The sequence below is a fragment of the Mizuhopecten yessoensis genome, unplaced genomic scaffold (assembly GCF_002113885.1).
Source record: "Mizuhopecten yessoensis strain PY_sf001 unplaced genomic scaffold, ASM211388v2 scaffold10809, whole genome shotgun sequence".
Lineage (NCBI taxonomy): Eukaryota > Metazoa > Mollusca > Bivalvia > Pectinida > Pectinidae > Mizuhopecten > Mizuhopecten yessoensis.
Window position 1 is genome coordinate 309473 of NW_018408732.1, and position 26881 is coordinate 336353.

The 26881-nt window shown below is 36.9% G+C and overlaps 2 protein-coding genes across 5 annotated transcripts in view; one reads left to right on the forward strand and one right to left on the reverse strand.

The window, feature by feature from the left end:
* The window catches only part of LOC110462581 (receptor-type tyrosine-protein phosphatase eta-like), a 108776-nt gene extending 96629 nt beyond the window's left edge, over positions 1 to 12147 (forward strand). For 3 of the 4 annotated variants that reach the window (XM_021516582.1, XM_021516581.1, XM_021516584.1), the window contains 7 exons: positions 1359 to 1435; positions 1764 to 1898; positions 5536 to 5661; positions 6079 to 6230; positions 7545 to 7683; positions 7840 to 7942; positions 9561 to 12147. In XM_021516582.1, coding sequence (XP_021372257.1) covers positions 1359 to 1435; positions 1764 to 1898; positions 5536 to 5661; positions 6079 to 6230; positions 7545 to 7683; positions 7840 to 7942; positions 9561 to 9580 — 752 coding nt within the window. In that variant the 3' untranslated portion in view covers positions 9581 to 12147. Of the gene's footprint in view, positions 1 to 1358; positions 1436 to 1763; positions 1899 to 5535; positions 5662 to 6078; positions 6231 to 7082; positions 7235 to 7544; positions 7684 to 7839; positions 7943 to 9560 lie in introns of all 4 variants that reach the window. The other variant, XM_021516583.1, reaches the window with a different exon arrangement.
* Positions 12148 to 12865: 718 nt separating this feature from the next.
* On the reverse strand, positions 12866 to 18732 carry LOC110462588 (collagen alpha-3(IX) chain-like). The gene is made up of 6 exons (XM_021516598.1): positions 18636 to 18732; positions 16226 to 16318; positions 15658 to 15789; positions 13663 to 13962; positions 13261 to 13476; positions 12866 to 12912 (listed from the first exon to the last, which is right to left on the reverse strand). The coding sequence occupies exons 1-6, from the start codon at positions 18730 to 18732 to the stop codon at positions 12866 to 12868; spliced, it is 885 nt and encodes a 294-aa protein (XP_021372273.1).
* Between the last annotated feature and the right edge of the window lie 8149 nt (positions 18733 to 26881).

Sequence of the window (26881 nt, forward strand, 5' to 3'; positions counted from 1 at the left end):
GGTAAAGTCATTCTCCAGACACATGTAGGTAGCACTTTACATGTCTATATCTAGATTCTGGTAAAGTCATTCTCCAGACACATGTAGGTAGCACTTCACATGTTGATTTATAGATTATGGTAAAGTCATTCTCCAGCCACATGTAGGTAGCACTTTACATCTCTATTTCTATATTCTGGTAAAGTCATTCTCCAAACACATGTCTAGATTCTGGTAAAGTCATTATCAGGACACATGTAGGCAGTAATTTACATCCCTATTTCTAGATTCTGGTAAAGTAATTCTCCAGACACGTGTAGGTAGTACTTTACACGTCTTTTTCTATAATCTGGTAAAGTCATTCTCCAGACACATGAAGGTAGCACTTTACACGTCTATATCTAGATTCTGGTAAAGTCATTCTCCAGACACCTGTAGGTAGGACTTTACATCTCTATTTCTATATTCTGGTAAAGTAATTCTCCAAACACATGTCTAGATTCTGGTAAAGTCATTATCAGGACACATGTAGGCAGTAATTTACATCTCTATTTCTAGATTCTGGTAAAGTAATTCTCCAGACACGTGTAGGTAGTACTTTACACGTCTTTTTCTATAATCTGGTAAAGTCATTCTCCAGACACATGTAGGTAGCACTTTACATGTCTATATCTGGATTCTGGTAAAGTCATTCTCAAGACACATGTAGGGAGGACTTTACATCTCTATTTCTATATTCTGGTAAAGTAATTCTCCAGACACATGTAGGTAGCACTTTACCTGTCTATATTTAGATTCTGGTAAAGTCATTCTCCAGACACATGTAGGTAGCACTTTACATGTTTATATCTAGATTCTGGTAAAGTCATTCTCCAGACGCATGTAGGTAGCACTTTACACGTCTATTTCTAGATTCTGGTAAAGTCATTATCCAGACACATGTAGGTAGCACTTTACATGTCTATTTCTAGATTCTGGTAAAGTCATTCCCCAGACACATGTAGGTAGCACTTTACACGTCTATATCTAGATTCTGGTAAAGTCATTATCCAGACACATGTAGGTAGCACTTTACATGTCTATATCTAGATTCTTGTAAAGTCATTATCCAGACACATGTAGGCAGTACTTTACATGTCTATTTCTATAATTTGGTAACGTCATTCTCCAGACACATGTAGGCAGTACCTTACATGTCTATTTCTAGATTCTGGTAAAGTCATTCTCCAGACACATGTAGGTAGCACTTTACACGTCTATATCTAGATTCTGGTAAAGTCATTATCCAGACACATGTAGGTAGCACTTTACACATCTAGTTCTACATTGTGGTAAAGTCGTTGTATTTTTTGTAAACTGTTTTGTTTTGGTTAATGCAGTTGACCACAGTCGAGTGAAACTTTTACCGTTGGATGAAGAAGACGGCTCAGACTACATCAACGCAAACTACATTCCTGTACGTTTCCTGTCTAAACAGTTATCTAGCTCTGATATGTGTTCCTGTATGTATTCGATTTAACATTTATTACAATATGAGGTAAAATTAATTTTGGCATACGAAATATTGCTCAAAATCTACTAAGTTTGCAAATCTATTCATATGGAAACTATACAGAGTAATGTTTATACGTTGTCTCAGACATAGTCCTATATCAAACACTGTTGGTGTGTTAGGGTGCTACATGGGAGCATAGCTTCTACTTTAATGGGTAGATTTGTCATGTTTGTCCCGGATATCCTGTCTTTTAATTGATATATAACTAATATTGTAACGTGTACTTTAGGGCCACAATTCAAAGCGAGAATACATTGCCGCTCAAGGACCTCTGGTGTGTACCAAGGACGACTTCTGGAGGATGATCTGGGAACAGAACGTCAGCGTCATAGTGATGTTGACACAGTTAGTGGAGAGAGGAAGGGTACGTATTGTTACGTCAGTCAGTGAGAAAGTGATGTTGACACAGTAAGTGAAGAGAGGAAGGGTACGTATTGTTACGTGAGTCAGTGAGAAAGTGATGTTGACACAGATAGTGGAGAGAGAGGAAGGGTACGTATTGTTACGTCAGTCAGTGAGAAAGTGATGTTTACACAGTTAGGGTACGTATTGTTACGTCAGTCCGTGACATAGTGATGTTGACACAGTTGGTGGAGAGAGGAAGGGTACATATTGTTACGTCAGTCAGTGAGAAAGTGATGTTTACACAGTTAGGGTACGTATTGTTACGTCAGTCCGTGACATAGTGATGTTGACACAGTTAATGGAGAGAGGAAGGGTACATATTGTTACGCCAGTCCGTGACATAGTGATGTTGACACAGTAAGTGGAGAGAGGAAGGGTACGTATTGTTACGTCATTCAGTTAGATAGTGATGTTGACACAGTTAGTGGAGAGAGGAAGGGTACGTATTGTTACGTCAGTCAGTGAGATAGTGATGTTGACACAGTAAGTGGAGAGGGGAAGGGTACGTATTGTTACGTCAGTCAGTGCGATAGTGATGTTGACACAGTTAGTGAAGAGAGGAAGGGTACGTATTGTTACGTCAGTCAGTGAGAAAGTGATGTTGACACAGTTAGTGAAGAGCGAAAGGGTACGTATTTTAAAATACGTCAGTCAGTGAGATAGTGATGTTGACATAGTTAGTGAAGAAAGGAGATTATGTATTGTTACCTCAGTCAGACAGTGATATAGTGATGATGGACACAATAAGTGAGAAGATAAATGGGTTCAAATTATAACCTCATTTAATTTGCCTTGCATTAGTATGACGTCACATCAACATTAATTGACTTTCTGTGTTGTGTACAGAGGAAGTATGACATCACATTAAAATTAAGTATGTTTCTGTGTTGTGTACAGAGAAAGTATGACATCACATTAACATTAATTGTGTTTCTGTGTTGTGTACAGAGGAAGTATGACGTCACAGTAACATTAATTGAGTTTCTGTGTTGTGTACAGAGGAAGTATGCAATCACATTAACATTAAATGTGTTTCTGTGTTGTGTACAGAGAAAGTATGACATCACATTAACATTAAATGTGTTTCTGTGTTGTGTACAGAGGAAGTATGACGTCACAGTAACATTAATTGAGTTTCTGTGTTATGTACAGAGGAAGTATGATACCACATAACCATTAATTGTCTATCTGTGTTGTGTACAGAGGAAGAATGACGTCACATTAACATTAATTGAGTTCCTGTGTTGTGTACAAAGTAAGAATGACGTCACATAATCAATAATTGTGTTTGTGTTGTGTACAGAGGAATTATGACGTCACATTAACATTAATTGAGTTACTGTGTTCTGTAAAGAGGAATAATGACGTCACATAATCATTAATTGTGTTTGTGTTGTGTACAGAGGAAGTAAGACTTTACGTCAACATTATTTTGTTTCTGTGTTATGTACAGAGGAAGAATGACGTCACATAAACATTAATTGTGTTTCTGATTTGTGTACAGAGGAAGTATGACGTCACATTAACAATAATTGTGTTTCTGATTTGTGTACAGAGGAAGTATGACGTCACATTAACAATAATTGTGTTTCTGTGTTTTATACAGAGGACGTATGATGTGTCAATAAAATTTTATTTAGTTTCTGTGCTGTGTACAGAAGAAGAATGACGTCACATAAACATGAATTGTGTTTCTGTTTTGTGTTCATAGGAAGAATGACGACACAATAACATAAATTGAGTTACTGTGTTGTGTACAGATAAAGTATGATGTCAAATTAACATTAATTGTGTTTCTGGGTTGTGCACAGAGGAAGTATTACGTCACATTAACATTAATTGTGTTTCTGTGTTGAGTATAGAGGAAGTATGACGTCACATTAACATAAATTGTGTTTCTGTGTTGTGTACAGAGGGAGTATGACGTCACATTAACATTAATTGTGTTTCTGTGTTGTGTACAGTGGAAGAATGACGTCACATTAACATTAATTGTCTTTCTGTGTTGAGTATAGAGGAGTGATGACGTCACATTAACATAAATTGTGTTTCTGTGTTGTGTACAGAGGAAGTATGCAATCACATTAACATTAAATGTGTTTCTGTGTTGTGTACAGAGGAAGTATGACGTCACATTAATATAAATTGTGTTTTTGTGTTGTGTATAGAGGAAGTATGACGTCACATTAACATAAATTGTGTTTCTGTGTTGTGTACAGAGGAAGTATGACGCCACATTAACATTATTGTGTTTCTGTGTTGTGTACAGAGGAAGTATGCAATCACATTAACATCAAATGTGTTTCTGTGTTGTGTATAGAGGAAGTATGACGTCACATTAACATAAACTGTGTTTCTGTGTTGTGTACAGAGGAAGTATGACGTCACATTAACATAAATTGTGTTTCTGTGTTGTGTACAGAGGAAGTATGACATCACATTAACATTAATTTTAAATTGTGCTTCTGTGTTGTGTACAGAGGAAGTATGACGTCACATTAACATAAATTGTGTTTCTGTGTTGTGTTCAGAGGGAGTAGGACGTCACATTAACATTAATCGTTTTTCGGTGTTGTGTACAAAGTAAGAATGACGTCACATAATCAATAATTGTGTTTGTGTTGTGTACAGAGGAATTATGACGTCACATTAACATTAATTGAGTTACTGTGTTCTGTAAAGAGGAATAATGACGTCACATAATCATTAATTGTGTTTGTGTTGTGTACAGAGGAAGTAAGACTTTACGTTAACATTATTTTGTTTCTGTGTTGTGTACAGAGGAAGTATGACGTCACATTAACATAACTTGTGTTTCTGTGTTGTGTTCAGAGGCAGTATGACGTCACATTAACATTAATTGTTTTTCTGTGTTGTATACAGAGGAAGTATGACGTCACATTAACATAAATTGTGTTTCTGTGTTGTGTTCAGAGGGAGTATGACGTCACATTAACATTAATTGTTTTTCTGTGTTGTATACAGAGGAAGTATGACGTCACATTAACATAAATTGTGTTTCTGTGGTGTGTACAGAGGAAGTATGACGTCACATTAACATTAATTGTTTTTCTGTGTTGTATACAGAGAAAGTATGACGTCACATTAACATAAATTGTGTTTCTGTGTTGTTTACAGAGGAAGTATGACGCCACATTAACATTATTGTGTTTCTGTGTTGTGTTCAGAGGGAGTATGACGTCACATTAACATTAATTGTTTTTCTGTGTTGTATACAGAGGAAGTATGATGTCACATTAACATTAATTATTTTTCTGTGTTGTGTACAGAGGAAGTATGACGTCACATTAACATTAACTGTTTTTCTGTGTTGTGCACAGAGGAAGTATGACGTCACATTAACATTAATTGTGTTTCTGTGTTGTGTTCAGAGGAAGCATGACATCACATTAACATTAATTGTGTTTCTGTGTTGTGTATAGAGGAAGTATGACGTCACATTAATATTAATTGTTTTTCTGTGTTGTCCACAGAGGAAGTATGACGTCAAATTAACATTAATTGTTTTTCTGTGTTGTGCACAGAGGAAGTATGACGTCACATTAACATTAATGGTTTTTCTGTGTTGTGTACAGAGGAAGTGTGACCAATACTGGCCGGAAGTTGTATCCGAACCATTCTATTTCGGGGACCTTATCGTCCGCATCGACTCCGAATCCAATCTGCCTGACTACGTTATCCGGGTTATCAGTTTGCAGTTGGTAAGTATGCCATCCTCGTCATCACTATGAAGATGGTTATAAGTACGTAACTCGTGTCATCAAGTTGTTACTACATTAATGGCGTCATCAGGTTCTGAGTCATACGTTATCATCGACGAACACGACTATCATGTAAACATTAAGATTTTTACATCATTTGACGTTTTAAACTTGATGAATTGTATTTCAGAAAGAATAGTTGAATAATTGGATGTCAATTGAATATTAAGAACCAATCACTTTCCTTTACACGAACTGATACATAGTGGATTTCGACTTTTTTTAAGTTGAGTTTTTATGTCATACTCAACAATGGCGTCCGAAATAGAAGGAAAGCTCTGATGAGATTACTGAAAGTTAGATATATATATATATATAAAGTAAACTGTGTCAATATACGATATGCCGCTCATGCAGAACAACAGGAAGAAGAAGATGAAGCAGGTTCACTACCTGAAGTGGCCTGACATGGGCTGCCCTGATACATCATGGCTCCTGCTAAACTTCGTACAGGACGTACGGCTCTTTATGCCTCACCAGAACCCTGGTCCTATAGTGGTGCACTGCAGGTATTAGGTCCAGGACTACACAGACCCTAAGAATATACTAAATCCCCAGTGATACATCCCAGGAAGGCATGAACATTCCCTGATGCTTGTATATACTTTTACATCCATGGTCAGGGCGCATTGTATGTTTATGACCAGTGACGTGCATAGTGCAGGGTGTGTTATGGTTAAATTGCCGCCCTGGTGTACGTGTAATACTGTTTGTCGTAGAATGATAGTGAATCCCAGCATGACGTACGTTAGAACACGGGGTCACAGGCCCAGCATGTCGTACGTTAGAACACGGGGTCACAGGCCCAGCATGACGTACGTTAGAACACGGGGTCACAGGCCCAGCATGGTACTGTTATTCATCCTCAATGGCCCAGCATGGTAATGATGTTAGTCCTCGGCGGCCCAGCATGGTACTGTTGTTCATCCGCAATGGCCCAGCATGGTACTGTTATTCATCCGCAATGGCCCAGCATGGTACTGTTGTTCATCCTCAATGGCCCAGCATGGTAATGATGTTAGTCCTCGGCGGCCCAGCATGGTACTGTTGTTCATCCGCAATGGCCCAGCATGGCACTGTTGTTCATCCCCAATGGCCCAGCATGGTACTGTTGTTCATCCTCAATGTTGTCTCGCTTCCTACTATGTACATACCCTGCTTACTTAGCTCATTATATCATGATTGGCGGTTGACTCTGGCCTGTTTTGAGGGGGTTTATCGTGAACACTCTTATTGTTCAGCTTATACATATCATCTGTATTTGCAGCTTGCGAAAATTTAAATCGAATATCTCTATGTAGCTTCCCTAATTATTCTGAGATTTCAATGGTAAATACCTAGCTTTGCATTATACTGAACAGGGGGACATCCAGAGGCAGGTCAAGCAACTTCTGTACCTAGCATGGCCTGACATGGGAACGCCTACAACCTCCAATAGCATGCTCCATTTCGTGGAGTCGTGTCGTAAACACAAAAATCCCTCTCTGCATGGTCCGATTGTTGTCCACTGCAGGTAATGGCTTCTCAGACATTCTCTTTCATTTAAAACAGCATAAATCATTATTACTCTTGAGAAATTAAATACCACCGATTCTATTACATGAATTTTAATTGATAATTAGTCATAACCAGGACACTGATATTATAATGGTATGTTTCCAATAACGATCTATATAAAGACATATTAACACTATCATAATTATTTTGCTATGATATAGTGCCTTGATAGATAGAATAAACTGGACTTTATAAAAGTTTATTTAGAATCAAACTTTATCTAACTGTTTATTTCCATTGTTCAACTCGTGTCTGATACTCCGTAGTGCTGGTGTGGGCCGTACGGGGACGTTTATCGCTGTGGATCACCTGATACAGAAGCTGAACGCCGGACATCAGGAAGTGGATATCTTCAATATGGTACTGGGCATGCGTAACGAACGCCCAAACATGGTACAAACAGAGGTAAGACTTCTTATTAAGTTGTTTCTGTAGGAAACTGTTAATTTGGTTTTGCATTTCGTTTAACTGATATTAACCGAACGTATCGTGTTATTAGATAAGTTTATATGTTGGGTTCGATCTCAAAAGAAGACATGGAAATGATATTATATGTTGTAGGATCAGTACATATTCATACACGAGTGCATCAAGGACTTCCTCTCATCTGATGAGGATGAAGAAGAGGAAGAGGAAGACGAGGAAGACGAGGACAATTGCGAACGTGAGTATCCTCAGGAACACGTCCTGTTCTTGAGATGCTTCCTTTGTTGATCTTCAGCAATATACATCTAAGTAGCAATTACTTTCATATTTTGAGGCGGTTTTAAGAATATATAAACATTCTTTTCAATACTAATGTCTCCTAGAAAAGATGCAGTGCTACAAGATATGTCCACAGATCTAATTAGACGGGAAAAGTCAAAGACGGAAGGTGGGAATGGGGGGTACCCTAGTCCGTCCCGCCTCTTCGTGTGCTGTATCCCGGTTTATCGCTGTAGCTATTTCTTAATAGCTTTTGGTCAAACAGTATATAAAGGTAGAGTTTGAGAATACTTTTAATGAAATCATGGTTCAGGGTTCAAAAGTCAAGGGTCACAATTTCTATCTGTATCCATTTATCAACGAATCCAGTGATATCAGTCCAGCAGCTTGACAGATTTCATCAAACTTTATACAATAATCAACATAAGAATACTTCAGGGTTCGTATTTCACCAAAATGTCAAGGTCAGCGGTCGTTACTATTTACAGAAATTTGTCAAACGTGACACTTCAGGGGAGAAAGGCATTCATATATTATAGACATTTCATTTTTTCTGATTTACGTCCCTTTTTTAAGAATTACAATGTTCATCAAATGCTTGAAATCAGGTGTAAAGAAATGCTGTTTTTTTGTGTTGATATTCATACTTTAGGGGGAAAAGAAGAAGTATGAGTAACATCAATCCTTCCTTAGTACATTTTAAATCCCCCTCTACCCTACTATACTTTCCGGGTCGGTAAGGCCTGACGGACAGTTTATAACTATAGGTTATCCATAGTTAAAAGCCTTTATGTTGGATTGTGTTTTGTTTGGTCCCGTTAGCGTTATCTCCCTTCTGCCAGGATTTCTCGGCGCACGGCTCAGATTCCCCTTGCCTCTTCGGCGTTGTATGTCTTTCAATCTGGTTTTGACGGGTTGGAGTGTTGGGAATTTTTGTTTTGCGTGCTAAGAACTCTTCAGTTATACGGAGTGAAATTGAGAAGCAAAGTTGTCACTATTGTATAGTTTGATGTCGGAGGCGACAGAAAGGCTTTAATCTAAAGAATTCTGGTAAGTCGTTGATATATATTGTAAGCATAGATTAGATATTATTAGTACACTTCCTTGTAACTTTCATCTATTTCGACATTCTCCATTAACTTTCCTCCTTGTTGTTTCCTGTCTATGGCGGGTTCTAAATCAATCACACTGTTTGATAGCAGTGTGTTGTACGTTTTCAGTGGGTTGTTTATGTTTATCGAAAGCCGCTATTAAGTATAGATAAATATGCTCGTGTTTGGCTCTGTCGTCTGTAGTCACCAGCGACTCCTCAGCCCGATTTAGCATCCGTTGGTTTCTAAGGATTGCCGTTGTCATATGTCAATATTACTTGTTCATTCACAGTTTTCTTTCCATTTCGCTCAGTTTTACAGAAACCATACGTGGTTCACCTAATTTCATTTTATAGAAAACGTAAATCGCAAAATCAAAGTCAATCAAACATTCAAAGAAATTGGAAGAAGAACAAGAGGTGGATTTGTGCCAAGCTCTTATCATGATGTATTTCAGTAGGTGTAAATATGTATTTTTCTTTTCAGCGATCTACGAGAATGCGTGACGGAGAGATGTCTTACATCCAGTGTGTGAGGAGAAGAGGACCATTACAACGCTTTACCTGAGAGTCTCCTGACCATACAATAGCCGAGATGGGAGATCATCACCTTTACGCCAAAAACATACAATTTTTCATTTTCCAATTAATCGCTTTATTCAGTTTATTTCACTTCATATGTGAGAGTGTTTGGATTCATTTTGGACTGATTCCATGATTTTAAACAGTCATTATAGGGATATGTGTTATTTCTGCTTGTTGAGCCTTAGCCATGAAACAAAATGACAACAGATGACGGTGGTCGTTTTGTGATCGTGATTATAAATTTTATTTTTTAACCTATTGTTTGTATAGCAAACACTTCCCGTTTGTACGTGATTTGGTGACAATGTTTAGTCGATATCACTACAGTGGCCGACCTAGGAGAGCTTCCAGGGCGTCGGTCATCCCACAGCACGCCTTTTACAACAACATGTATTTTCCCAATTTCTCTCTATGGAAACCCTCGAAGGATCATTCGGAATCCTTTGCAGATGAGTTTCTGGGTCTGCCACTCCTTGGGGAGGTATGGTCGGACGAGAGTTTTGGTATGTGTTAGTATCGTTTTATAGCTTATACATAGGTTATGTTTGTAGACGTGTACCAGATGATCAATGCGGAGCTCAAATAATATATGACGGTGATTTGTTGTCCTCGTCCCGTATAGTCAGTCGTATATATAATTATCCTTATGTATTCCGGGCTTTCATTTGTTACATTGTCATCTTTTGTTCATCACGTTTCTATTTAAATCCACTGTGCTTACCTCCCTTGCCTACGATACTGCGTACATTTCTACTTATAATGAATCAAGATTTTTGTGCATAATTTCATGTTTCTGTTAATTTAATTCTTGTTTAATGACGCTGAGTCATACACAAAATATATGTCCCACGTTTGTATTTTTTAACAAGTTTCTGTCGGTCATTGTACCTTTTTTTGACACATTGTATTAGTGCCTACTAGACATAATATACAGGGTCATACCTGTCATTAACGGACGTAGCAGCACACAGATATTCGGATACGAAAGTAATATGTTTATCATAATCTGGCTCGTAATTTATGTTTGTAGTCTGTTAAGCGTGTGTCTTCTTTATACAAGATGTTGATATTATTGTCTTGGTGTCGTGTGGGACATTGTATAATACCAACAATAATGACGTCGGTTTCCTCTGTTCTATTGTGTCGTTCACAACAGGGTCTTTATTACTATTAGGTAAAGACAACAGACTACGTTGTGATTGTCTCTTTTGACATCTAATGTCGTAATCATTATATTATCTGCTGGACAGATATTTAACTACCAATGTGTTAATTAGCTAGTCATTTAGGTTAAACTGTTTATTATAACATATGAATGAACAAAGTGTCATTATAGTAAGCTTGTGTGATATTTAATATCCATATTGTTGATGTGTGTGTGTTTTATGAGATTCTTTGTTTCGTAAACAGCCAAGAATTTGTCCGGACAGGTCTATTCGCTAGTCAGTAAAATACGTTTTATATCTGGAATTATTTCTTACATTTTAGTTTGTACATTTTAGTTTCGTACTCAATAGCTGGTTAACTCGCTTATCATCAGGATATGATTACCTGGCTCGTTCTACTATACAGTTACATAATTATGATTGTACAAGTTCTTAGCTATCCTTTCATACCCTGCACGTGTTAAGACTTATTCGACATTATCGACACATATGGCACGCAATAAGTGATGTAAATGTGAGCGTTTCTGTAATATATCATTTATTTGTATTTATTATTTGATGTTATAATTGTGCATTTTCAAATATCTATGCCAATTCGTGCCGTAAACACTGTATTTCAATTTATAACTGTTATGTTCTCGTGCTATAACCAAACAGTTCATTAAAGGTTACCGACTTTTCAAAAGTTACTAAAATAAATATATAGTGATTAAGTAATCAAAAATAAGAACAAAGTTTTACTTGACAAACCAGAAACTAGTGCAAAAGTTATGCATGATATGATCAATAACAGGTAGTCACAGACTCTATTGAAGTACATAGTGTTGTACAAGTCTACTGTAGACGGGAAATCTAGAGCTAAGTATAACGTAATTCACTATAAAAAGTCCAGGAGCCGTAGTTTTATCAATGTTATACAGTTTTAGGATAGAAAATCATAAATGTATAGCTATATATAACGTAATTCACTTACAAAATAGAAAGTCCATAAGGTTTCAGTTTTACATGATGTAATTCACTTTACCTATATAGTAAGTTCATACATATATGACTAAAACGTCATGTTAAAGCCGACTTGTGGTGTTGTCTTCTTTTTAAAAAATAGTTTGTGCAGAAATCCATGCATGCGTTAACTTCCAATCAATGTCTTTTTTTATATTTATACGAACATTAAATATTGTTTGCTTTGTCTGTATAAGAACATTAATGAGTTGGTTCCCATTGGCTTTATCATTATTACATTCCAATAATCAGAAAAATACCTGTATATTTTTGTAATGATATGCAATGATCATTTTTTTAGAATTAAACTTCCTATTCATATCTCATATGTTCTTTTTTATTGTGACTAAACCGTTGACTAGATCTAGTGTGCTGACTGTTCTATCCACCCATCCACTGGGTTGTGATATTGTACCAAGGGATGGATGGACTGAACGGACATCTGGTTGAATTGTGTCATATTGATTGGAACACAGACTACATATCCGTCTACTGACCGTTAACATTGTGTCTGAGGTCACAATGCTTTTAGAAAGGAATTACCATCTGATGAAATGAAATCGAATAAATTGAAAGTTAATATACAGCTTTAGCGTTGACATGCGCATTTTGAATTTGCCGACAAACGCAAATGTCCTACAATCAGCGTGGCTGGGGTTATAAGGCAGATACACTGATTAAGGTGTTTATAATATACCTTTATAGAGTAACAAATCAGATACACTGATTAAGGTGTCTATAATAACACCTTTATAGAGTAACAAATCAGATACACTGATTAGGGTGTCTATAATACACCTTTATAGAGTAACAAATCAGATATACTGATTAAAGTGTCTATAATAACACCTTTATAGAGTAACAGATCAGATACACTGATTAAGGTGTCTATAATAACACCTTTATAGAGTAACAAATCAGATACACTGATTAAGGTGTCTATAATACACCTTTATAGAGTAACAAATAAGATACACTGATTAAGGTGTCTCGATAACATCTTTATAGAGGAACAAATAAGATACACTGAATAAGGTGTCTATAGTCCACCTTTATCACCAATAACACCTTTATCATCTATAACACCTTTATCACCAATAACACCTTTATCATCAATAACACCTTTATCATCTATAACACCTGTATCATCTATAACACCTTTATCATATATAACACCTTTACCATCTATAACACCTTTATCATCAATAACACCTTTATCATCTATAACACCTGTATGAACAATAACATCTTTATCATCTATAACACCTGTATCAACAATAACATCTTTATCATCTATAACACCTGTATCAACAATAACATCTTTATTGTCTATAACACCTGTATCAACAATAACACCTGTATCAACAATAACAACTTTATCATCTATAACACATGTATCAACAATAACACCTTTGTCATCTATAACACCTTTACCATCTATAACACCTTTATCATCAATAACACCTTTATCACCAATAACACCTTTATCACCAATAACACCTTTATCAACAATAACACCTTTATCACCAATAACACCTTTATCATCTATAACACCTCTATCACCAACAACACATTTATCATCTATAACACCTTTACCATCTATAACACCTTTATCAACAATAACACCTTTATCATCAATAACACCGGTACCTGTATCAACAATAACACCTTTATCATCTATAACACATGTATCAACAATAACACCTTTATCATCTATAACACCTTTACCATCTATAACACATTTATCATCTATAACACCTGTATCATCAATAACACCTTTACGATCTATAACACCTTTATCATCTATAACACCTTTATCATATATAACACCTTTACCATCTATAACACCTTTATCAACAATAACACCTTTATCACCAATAACACCTTTATCAACAATAACACCTTTATCATCAATAACACCTTTATCACCAATAACACCTGTACCATCTATAACACCTTTATCATATATAACACCTTTATCAGCTATAACACCTTCACCATCAATAACACCTTTATCATCTATAGCACCTTTATCATCAATAACACCTTTATCATCTATAACACCTTTACTATCTGTAACACCTTTATCATCTACAACACCTTTATCATCTATAACACCTGTACCATCTATAACACCTGTATCATCTATAACACCTTTATCATCAATAACACCTTTTTCATCAATAACACCTTTATCATCTATAACACCTTTATCATCTATAACCCCTTTATCATCTATAACACATTTATCATCTATAACACCTGTATCAACAATAACAACTTTATCATCTATAACACCTTTATCACCAATAACACCTTTATCATCTATAACACCTTTATCATCAACAATATCACCTTTATCATCCATATCACCTGTATCAACAATAACACATTTATTATCTACAACACCTTTATCATCTATAACACCTGTATCAACAATAACACCTTTATTATCTATAACACCTGTATCAACAATAACACCTTTATCAACAATAACAACTTTATCATCTATAACACCTTTATCAACAATAACACATTTATCATCTATAACACCTGTATCAACAATAACACCTTTATCATCTATAACACCTTTATCATCTATAACACCTTTATCATCTATAACACCTTTATCATCTATAACACCTTTATCACCAATAACACCTTTATCAACAATAACACCTGTATCAACAATAACACCTGTATCAACAATACCACCTTATCATCTATAACACCTTTATCATCTATAACACTTTTATCATCTATAACACCTGTATCAACAATAACACCTTTATCATCTATAACACCTGTATCAACAATAACACCTTTATCATCTATAGCACCTTTATCATCTATAACACCTTTAAAAACAATAACACCTTATCATCTATAACACCTTTATCATCTATAACACTTTTATCATCTATAACACCTTTAACATTAATACCACCTTATCATCTATAACACCTTTATCATCTATAACACTTTTATCATCTATAACACCTGTATCAACAATAACACCTTTAGCATCTATAGCACCTTTATCATCTATAACACCTTTAAAAACAATAACACCTTATCATCTATAACACCTTTATCATCTATAACACCTTTAACATCAATAACACCTTTATCATCTATAACACCTTTATGTTCTTTAACACCCTTAACATCAATAACACCTTTATCATCTATAACACCTTTATCATCTATAACCCCTTTATCATCTATAACACCTTTATCATCAATAACACTTTTACCATCTATAACAACTTTATCATCTATAACACCTTTATCACCAATAACACCTTTATCATCTATAACACCTTTATCATCTACAATATCACCTTTATCATCTATAACACCTGTATCAACAATAACACATTTATTATCTACAACACCTTTATCATCTATAACACCTGTATCAACAATAACACCTTTATTATCTATAACACCTGTATCAACAATAACACCTTTATTATCTATAACACCTGTATCAACAATAACACCTGTATCAACAATAACAACTTTATCATCTATAACACCTTTATCAACAATAACACATTTATCATCTATAACACCTGTATCAACAATAACACCTTTATCATCTATAACGACTTTATCATCTATAACACTTTTATCATCTATAACACCTTTAACATTAATAACACCTTATCATATATAACACCTTTATCATCTATAACACCTTTATCATCTATAACACCCCTTTATCATCTATTCCACATGTATCATCTATTCCACATGTATCATCTATTCCACATGTATCATCTATTACACATGTATCATCTATTCCACATGTATCATCTATTACACCTTTATCATCTTTAGCACCTTTATCATCTATTACATATGTATCATCTATTACACCTTTATCATCTTTAGCACCTTTATCATCTACAATATCACCTTTATCATCTACAATATCACCTTTATCATCTATAACACCTTTAAAAACAATAACACCTTATCATCTATAACACCTTTATCAACAATAACACCTTTATCAACAATGACACCTTTATCATCTATAACACCTGTATCAACAATAACACCTTTATCATCAATAACACCTTTATAATCTATAACACCTTTATCATCTATTACACATGTATCATCTATTACACCTTTATCATCTATAACACCTTTATCATCTATAACACCTCTATCATTTATAACACCTCTATCATCTATAACACATTTTTCATCTATACACCTTTATCATCTATAACACCTTTATCATCTATAACACCTTTATCATCAATAACACCTTTATCATCTATAACACCTCGTTCATCTATAACACCTTTATCATTTATAACACCTCTATCATCTATAACACCTTTATCATATATAACACCTTTATCATCAATAACACCTTTACCATCTATAACACCTTTATCATCTATAACACCTTTACCATCAATAACACCTTTATCATCAATAACACCTTTATCATCAATAACACCTTTACCATCTATAACACATTTATCATCTTTAACACCTCTATCATCTATAACACCTATATCATCTATAACACCTCTATCATCTATAACACCTCTATCATATATAACACCTTTATCATCAATAACACCTCTATCATCTATAACACCTCTATCATCTATAACACATTTATCATTTATAACACCTCTTTCATCTATAACACCTCTATCATATATAACACCTTTACCATCTATAACACCTCTATCATCTATTACACCTCTATCATCTATAACACCTGTATCATCTATAACACCTGTATCATCTATAACACCTTTATCATATATAACACCTTTATCATCAATAACACATTTATCATCTATAACACCTCTATCATCTATAACACCTCTTTCATCTATAACACCTCTATCATATATAACACCTCTATCATCTATAACACCTCTATCATCTATAACACTTTTATCATCTATAACACCTCTATCATATATAACACCTCTATCATCTATAACACCTCTATCATATATAACACCTCTATCATCTATAACACCTCTATCATCTATAACACCTCTATCATCTATAACACCTCTATCATATATAATACCTTTACCATCTATAACACCTCTATCATCTATAACACCTCTATCATCTATAACACCTTTATCATCTATAACACCTCTATCATCTATAACACCTCTATCATATATAACACCTTTATCATCTATAACACCTCTATCATCTATAACACCTCTATTATCTATAACACCTGTATCATCTATAACACCTTTATCATCTATAACACCTCTATTATCTATAACACCTGTATCATCTATAATACCTCTATTATCTATAACACCTGTATCATCTATAACACCTGTATCATCTATAACACCTTTATCATCTATAACACCTCTATTATCTATAACACCTGTATCATCTATATACTGTTTTACACTATCACCAGTAGCATGATAATAACGCAATCTTTATGGGTTTTCACTATGAGAATACTTGAACAGACGTTGAGAATGACACTTCAGAATGGACTTGCCCATTTGTGACTTGTTTTTCTCAAAAAGGAATGTCTGCTCGTCCATTCCATAACATTTTATAAATGAATTATACACGTATAAGGGGAGTGACAAGCACTGAATTCATAACTCAAACTTATTGATTGTAAACATGTCTCGTTGTATAGATTCGATAAATCTGACTTTACTTATTTTTAAAAATGGCCAAATATCTCTTTGTGGATTTAAGAGACATGTTGATCTAGTCGTGCGACCTATACTGATAAGTAAACTTTAGATAATGTGTCATTTCAGAGCATTCAATGTTGTTATAACTGACCTGGGCATGGTATAAACATTATAAATGTACAATGTTTATAGCACGTCAAGCTCATTTATGATAACATGTTACGAATGTACTCATAATACATAGTTTAGTAATCAGCTTGTAAAAGAGAATATAAGCTCCAAATGCCTTAGGTATATGAATTGACTTAAATAAGGTGTCATTTCGTAATATACAGTTTGGATACAAAAGAGAATGAAATGCCATGCCAATGAACCATTTTATGCGTCATCATACTCCATTGCCTTATTGTCCTAAACGAAATCAGTAATGTACCATTTGAATAAAGTTTCAGACCAATAGGTACAAGCTACGTTTATATATACAACTCACATTTTGCTAAGGATCACCTATATTTTGAAGAAGAAAAAAATCAAAATGTTGGGAAGGATATTATATTTTCCTTCCGTACTGTTTTGTGTGAATATGTTAGCATTCCAAATCGTCTTGTGTGGGTGTGTTCAGTCAACCATAAAAGCGCGTGCACGCTTTTCCACATGTGCACCTCTTTCAAAAGCTAAGCTATGCTAAGTAAGGCGTTGTTTAAATTGTTAAGGAAATCATTTGTGTTAATATGGCACAAAGACGAACCAGACAACGGTTAAATGACGGTGAAATGAATAGGGGCATCGGAATGCTACAAGCTAGCATGTCTCAACGTCAGGTTGCAGCAGACCTTGGGGTGTCTCAAAGTGGGTGGTAAAAATGTCGATTCGTTTTCAAACTAACGGAAACCCTTCCAGACGTCATGCTTGAGGTCGTTCTATGGCTACAACGCAGCGCCAAGACCGTCACAGGTTCCAGACTGCCACAACTTTAAGAAATGACCTCCTAAATGCTTCTAGTACCCGGGTAGCCACTCAGACAGTTAGGAACCGTCTTCATGATGCTGGTTTAAGGTCACGTAGACCAGCAATACGAGTTCCATTAACTGTCCGACATGTTAGGGACCGATTAGATTGGGACCAAGGTCACAGTACTTGGACTCTTCAGGAATGGGAACAGGTTCTTTTTACTGACGAGTCCAGATTCTGTCTCGACTTCACCTACAGACGCGTTAGAGTATGGAGACAACATGGGGAGAAGTTCCAGGCAGGTAACGTTGTGGAACGTGACCAATATGGCGGAGGTTCAGTGATGGTGTGGGGAGGCATAAGCTTTCGTGGGAAAACTGATCTCCATGTATTCCATAATGGTACCGTTACGGCCCGGATTTACTACGATGAAATCTCCCTACGCTGGCGCTATCGGCCCTGACTTCATCCTTATGGACGATAGTGCTAGGCCACATAGAGCAAGGGTGAATGAGCAGTATCTACAGCAAGAGACTATTCAACGAAAGGATTGGCCAACCCTCTCGCCGGATCTAAATCCCATCGAGCATGTGTGGGACATGCTGCAGACAGCTCTCTCTGCCAGAAATGTTCAGCCAAGAACGCTACATGAGCTTGGAACAGCTTTGGTAGCTGCGTGGAACGCTATACCACAAAAACGGATACGCGATCTCATTCGGGGCATGCGCATACGTTGTGAAGCTGCAATTGATACTCATGGGCGTCACACTCGATACTAAAACAGTTTCTGTTTATTTAGGATGAGTTTTGTTCAATTTAAGTTTTTTGGTGAATACCACGTTGTTACCAATTTTAAAGGTAACCCTTAACCTGTGGCTCATTTTCCGACTGTAATTACGATTTTTGGAAGTTTTGCATGCTGATAAATTAAAAGGACAAATTATTTTTTCAAAAATAATCCCAGTATAAACCAAATGAAATATTCATTTTCACATATGCCCCAAAATAAAAGTGATCCTTAGCAAAATGTGAGTAGTATATATACTGTATATATCAACACCAATGTTTTATTGTGGTCTCTAGCAATGGTCTCTAGCAATGACCTCTAGCAATGATATCTAGCAATGATCTCTAGCAATGTTCTCTAGCAATGGTCTCTAACAATGATCTCTAGCAATGGTCTCTAGCAATGGTCTCTAGGAATGTTCTCTAGCAATGGTCTCTAGCAATGATCTCTAGCAATGGTCTCTAGCAATGATATCTAGCAATGATCTCTAGCAATGATTTCTAGCAATGGTCTCTAGCAATGATATCAAGCAATGGTCTTTAGCAATGGTCTCTAGCAATGATCTCTAGCAGTGATCGATAAATGGGACTAGAAGCCCGTTCACATTAACGAGTTCAGAGCGACGACGCTACAACGCTGTACTCGGCACAAACGCTGGTCATATGCGGTATTAAACATGTGACAGGCCAACCTACCCTGCGTTAACGCCTAATCAATCAGTTTAACACGGATGCTTTTCTTAGTTACTTCGTCCTTAAATGACCTTAGATGCTTCTAAGACGTTACGCATAATTAAACCAAACAGTGACCATCGTTTAGGGACCTTTAAAAACCGATTTGAACATTTTGTTTGTACGTACTATTGTGTTTGGATTAACATGCTGCAGTGCCGATGTTCAGCCATGTGATTGACTTCATCCTAGACTAAACCAAGTTCCTACATAATCTACTTGGTCAGTATATCAATATGACGTAGCAATGCCAAAGTGTCTTGTGCAAAGGTACTTTCCATGTCTGCAGTACCAGTAATTTAATGTTGGGCGATATTTTCTCCCAAAACAAGGACAGTCAGAAGCAGGATAAAAAGGTCCGTGAGGTTAAAATATCCATATAAACGTTGTTTTTCTCCGCGGTTTACTACCAAACGGTGATAATTCGTTCGGTGACGTAATCGTCCTTTTGTTTCAACAGAGAGTACACTCAATATAATAGCCAGCATTGTAGTCATGTTTTAAATTCTGCAGTTGAAATCATCTGGCAGAATAATTTTAGTGAGGGAATCGCTGTAAGTCCTGTCAGTAATAAAAATGCAGTATGTTACAATTTTTAATTCCACCTTTGAAATGTTCAAGCACTGGCCTGTCTTAAAAGTCAAATAACCAATTTAAGATCTGAGTTTGCAAGGTCTGACACGTACAACTTTTAGAAAAATCAGATGCCTAGCCGGTAACAACTTATTGTGTAACTGTGAAATACACCATGGGAGACATTTTGTATACTTTGCACCGAGTCAGCAAAAAAAATCCCGTTTTTTTCTCAGCCCGTGAATAAAACAAGTGCTCCTTGCCGTAGTGTCCTCGGTGATGAGACTGGCCACCAATAAAGTCGCTTGCTTAGTGGTAAGAGAATACTGAAGAGACAGCAGAACTGTAATTAGAAATTAAAAATCTAAAGAAAAAGGAAAATATGAGCAAAGCTAACCTTTGAAAAGTATAAAGAGAATAGGTAAGGATGTTCCGGAAGGGTAGGCGTCTTCTGTTCCATTGACGACACCCGCCATGTAAATCTAGGTCAGATCCAAGTAATGTCACGTCCTCATACCGAGAACCGGGGTAGTGACAATAAAACAACAAGACACAGTAATGGACCAATTCAAAAACATCGATCATCATATCACACTAGAAATTAGAACATTTCCCAGCGAGATCACGATAGGGGCCATTAAACTTGGCCGCATTTTTCATTTCTTTCCCAGCAGGCACTTCAACGTTAGATTTAAGTTGGATTTGAATTTTATAAATCGAGGCTTTTGCTTCGACTCGTGCCCGTATGTCCGATCCAAAATTTATTGTACATGTCTGTATTTTGATTTATTTCCATTGGACTAACGTTCAATAAACGAAACAGGACTGTGTCGATCGCCGGCAACTAGGTAGCTCAATCAGTTAGAGAACCCGTGTAGAGTTCCGAGTCCCGGGTTCTAATTCCGGTCTGGTCATGCTCTCCTGTTATATGATAATTAATTCAGATAATTAGTTTTGATTCGTTGGTTTGTGGTAAAAGAAATAGTTTTAAACATTTTAATATCCTACCGATAAAGATTGTTTATGCTGTATACATTGTAAGATGTGTTTTCCTTTTAAAGTAAATGTTTTAGTAATGCAAATAAACTGGATACTTATAGGATGCACTGACACATATAAGGAGGCAAAGGCCGGTCAGACAGATCGATCAAACGGCTGATTCCGTGACAAAGCTAATAAGCTAACCAAGAGGTTGCCTGCAACGGCTACTTCTTCTACGTTGTGTTTTAGGCTAGTCTGGCAATCTCAGACCGGGCTCGGTACCCTGAGTGCTGTGAACAGTAGGTTGTCCTTGTTTCCACTCTAATTTCTGACGTCCATACTACGGCAGTTTCTGACGTCTGAACAACGTGTTTCCATGTAGAAATCAAGCTGTACATACGTGGTTCTAACGTCCAGAAAACGTTCATTTTCAACCCAATGTCAATGCGTACACGTCAAAGTACGACCTTGTTTCAAAGTTGATCCACAATCATTACCCCGGTGAGCTTGTATTTGAGACATGATGATGGGTGCCATATACAAAAGTCATGCTTACGTAGGACCTGCATGATTTCAAGTTGATTTGTGTGTTGTTATGTCATGTACTTTTTGACTCGTTTACTGTTTTTGTATTGACCTGGGTACGTATTGTTTTATTGTGTCTGGCCCAGTGGTACATGCTTTGATTACCTGGAGAAATATATTTTTTAACAATGAACAAAAGTGTAACGTTGATGTTTGCCTCATTTGTGTCTTTCCTGTATAGCTACAGGTTTATATTTAAAGTTTGCCCTAGGAGGTCCATGGCTGAGGAAGGTTTAAATTGGGCGATATCTCACTAGCGGAGCGATACTGATATATTTATATTTAAACCGAATCACATCCCAGCATGACCGTGGCTAATTGAATCCCTCGTTATCCTGTCCGAGAGAGAATACCTTCAGCAGATACGTACAAATGTGAGTCTCGAGAAAAAGTCTACTCGTTCTAATATTACAGACAATAAATAAACAGCATTGAACCGCACCTTTCTTGCTGGAGACTCCCCCTCCAGCATGCATTTATAACTGTTTCTGATCTTTGTCTATCCTACAGTTCAGCCAGATCAAATATTTATGATATCGTATGTAATAAAGGTACCTGGATGGTAAAACTTAAGATACAGGCTCACGAAACTTGTTACATTTCATAGTTTAAGTTGATATTTTGTGTATTTTTGAAAATTTCACGCTCTTAATTGCATTCCAGAAAAAATACCAAGAAAAAAACCCCGCCAGATATGTATATTTCATGTAACGATTACGGGTATGTGTTATTTTGTGTCTGCCTATAGAAGGTTTCTGTTGTATCAAGCTTAAGCTCAAACTGAAATCAAACACGGCAAGTCTTGGGATTCAAAATGATTATCTTCAGATATTTTATAAAATAAATGCTCGAGTTCAGAACCCGATTGGTGGTTCATAGCATGCAATGACAGCATCTTCAGTAAAATTTATGTAATTTCTTTGTATTACAGACAGCCGGTAGCCCACCCAAAACGTAACACCAACGTCAGCCGGGCATCATCGGACACGGAGTTCTACCGGCTGTGATGACGACAGAGAGGGTCAGCACACGTCACCTCCGCCTGTCACCACACACACGTCACATCCGCCTGTCACCACACACACGTCACTTGATGTAACCCCCTGCATGTCATAAGAGGCAACTGTACTGATATCACCTCATACTGAGACCAACTCACAACTCTGTAGTCAAATATAAACAAAATTTACAAATTTGTTAGGACTTACAGAACAAGGCAAGACTGTATCGCCACGTATGCTAGTGCATCATCAAGCATGATAGGACAGTGGTGGATGATACGTCACCACTGTCCTATCATGCTTGGTGTCGTATCATCCACCACTGTCCTATCAAGCTTGGTGACATATCATCCACCACTGTCCTATCATGCCTGGTGACATATCATCCACCACTGTCCTATAATGCTTGGTGACATATCATCCACCACGGTCCTATCATGCTTGGTGACGTATCGCCACGTATGCTAGTGCATCATCAAGCATGATAGGACAGTGGTAGATGATACGTCACCAAGCATGATAGGCCAGTGGTGTATGATATGTCACCAAGCATGATAGGCCAGTGGTGGATGATACGTCACCAAGGATGATAGGACAGTGGTGGATGATATGTAACCAAACATGATAGGACAGTGGTGGATGATCTGTCACCAAGCATGATAGGACAGTGGGGGATGATACGTCACCAAGCATGATAGGCCAGTGGTGTATGATATGTCACCAAGCATGATAGGACAGAGGCGGATGATATGTCACCAAACATGATAGGACAGTGGTGGATGATATGTCACCAAACATGATAGGACAGTGGAGGATGATACGTCACCAAACATGATAGGACAGGGGTGGATGATATGTCACCAAGCATGATAGAACAGTGGTGGATGATACGTCACCAAGGATGATAGGACAGTGGTGGATGATATGTCACCAGGCATGATAGGACAGTGGTGGATGATCTGTCACCAAGCATGATAGGACAGTGGAGGATGATACGTCACCAAACATGATAGGACAGAGGTGGATGATACGTCACCAAGCATGATCGGACAGTGGTGGATGATCCGTCACCAAGCATGATAGGACAGTGGAGGATGATACGTCACCAAACATGATAGGACAGGGGTGGATGATATGTCACCAAGCATGATAGAACAGTGGTGGATGATACGTCACCAAACATGATAGGACAGTGGGGGATGATATGTCACCAAGCATGATAGAACAGTGGTGGATGATACGTCACCAAACATGATAGGACAGAGGTGGATGATACGTCACCAAGCATGATAGGCCAGTGGTGTATGATATGTCACCAAGCATGATAGGACAGTGGTGGATGATACGTCACCAAAGACGATAGAACAGTGGGGAGAGGAGAACAGTGATGAAGAGAACTCAATTTTATGAAAGAAAGATTTACCATTTGGACGAGTATGAACGCGGGGCAAAGAAGTGTAGTCGAGCTCCTGATGCACACAGCTAATACTGCCTCAAATCTGACATCACAAACAATCAGTTTTAGTCTTAATCTGAAGAACATTTCCAAAACATCTGCAACGGAAATTTCTGGAGAGTTCCGGTAACGTGTCCTTTCCATTGTTATTGTGTGTTAACGGCGACGTATGTTTGTTCAGCAGAAAGTGTCACGAAAATCGGCAAATGGGAACAGTCAATCTTATTTTCAGCTTAGAAATTAAACCGTCCTTGTCGATCCTGTTGTAAGCTAAGATTGAGGAAAGCTAATAGCTGAGAAGAGTATTAATGACCTTGATTTCAAGTTCAGGAGGGTACACGATCGAAGTGGTCAAGTTCAGGAGGGTATACGATCGAAGTGGTCAAGGTCAGGAGGGTACACGATCGAAGTGGTCTGGGTCAGGAGGGTACACGATCGAAGTGGTCAAGGTCAGGAGGGTACACGATCGAAGTGGTCAATGAATTTCTTGATATTTAAAGACAACACGTCGTCGATACATCTAAAAGTGAAAATGACGGAATTGACAATGTTTTTAAGTCGGTTCTAATAAGCTATTCAATACATGCAGCTTCATTTGAAAACTAAAACAAATTGTTCGCATAGGAGCCAGAAAATCTTGCTTCAAAACTCAGCAAAGATATTGTCAACCGGCCATTAAGTCACACTCACAATTTCACCCTCATCATATTCCATTGTGATTTTTGTCGTGGTTTTTTTCCCACAAAATATGTTCCAAAATAGTTTACATGAATATATTTATAGACCGATATTTATATCGCCGATCGCCTCTCTAAGAATGTTGGCATAAAAAGAGAACGAACGCGTTCCTTCAGCTTGGTATGAGGCATGGCAGTGTTAAGTGTGGAGACAAGCGCTCTGATAGATCAAGATTGATCAAAGAATTTTTTTATTTTTTTTTACATTTTTATTCATACATTGTATCTTCCAAATCACTATCGCGTTTGACAATAAGTGACTGTAAGTTTAATGTGTTGTACTAGAGTTTGACAATGTCTGTTTGGACAAGATAGTTTGGTATACTAACGAAGTTACCGAGAAAACAGAAGCACATCACAGACTGACCAAGCGATAGTAACACTCTACACTACTGTGGGTTGACCACACACCTACACTGTAGAAATGGTCATTCACAGACAAAGGTCTTCCTGTGTTGGTTGACTCATAAAAATAGCGTTGACAACATAGCTGATATCTCTTCCTGTGTAGGTCATTAATCTGAGCGCCGGACGTTAAATGTCTTCCTCTTCAATTCACCTCGGGTTCGGCGCCCAGACCGAAACACGGAACCACATACTTTCCATAGATCTGTGAAACGAGATATGTGTGTCACCGAGTTGAATATTTTATCAAACACAGGGTCGGTGACCCGCTTTAACGCTGTATAGTTCAACAAATTATATTTTTGATAAACATCAGATAAACTGAGATGTGTAAGACGAGTTAGCAGTAAGTCAATAGCGTCGTTATTGTCGCGTCGACAGCTCAGTGACGGGGTTCCCGATACCGTGCCGAATATTCTCTACCCTATAAAGCGTGTCGTATGGCGAGGTCTCAACACTACAGGCCACCTACAGTGTATTCAATTTAGCAGAGTTTTTGCTGGACACACAGTCTGTATTATATCATAAATCACATTGACAACAGTTGCTTTATGTTATCCATGCTACTTTTTAGTGGTATTTCACATACAGATGTTTTTACACAAAAGCATAAACAAATTCTTAGATGCTTCTACTTTCACTTTAAAGGTCGCGTGTGTCAGACAATTTTCGGTTTTAAACAATGCATCTCATGGTTTACCCAAATTGATAAATGGAAAAGATACGGAAAGTCACAGACATATTCCCAATGACTAAATGATTCCATAACCTTTTTCAAAATCCAAACTGAACAGACGAGTGATGCATTTTTTTCTAAACATTTTCTTTGGGTTTGTAAAAAGATTGTATTCGGATCATGTTTACACATAGAAACTTACTGGTTGTGATACATAATCTTTCTACAATACGAATGGTGCATGTTTTCAGAAGATCCTAATGAACACAATAAACACTTATTTAGCCGGGCATTTGTAAATGTGCCTTTACAACAGATGTGGGTTTGAAGGTCATCAGATACCCACACTTACTTATCAAAATAGTTCTACTTTAAATGCAAGCATGCCGTTGTGTTCAGTCCAATAGCACACAACACACACATCTTGGACTAACAATACATGAAAATTGTAAATGGCATCTGCATATCACAAATTTACTTACTAAAGCGTGGAAGAGAAT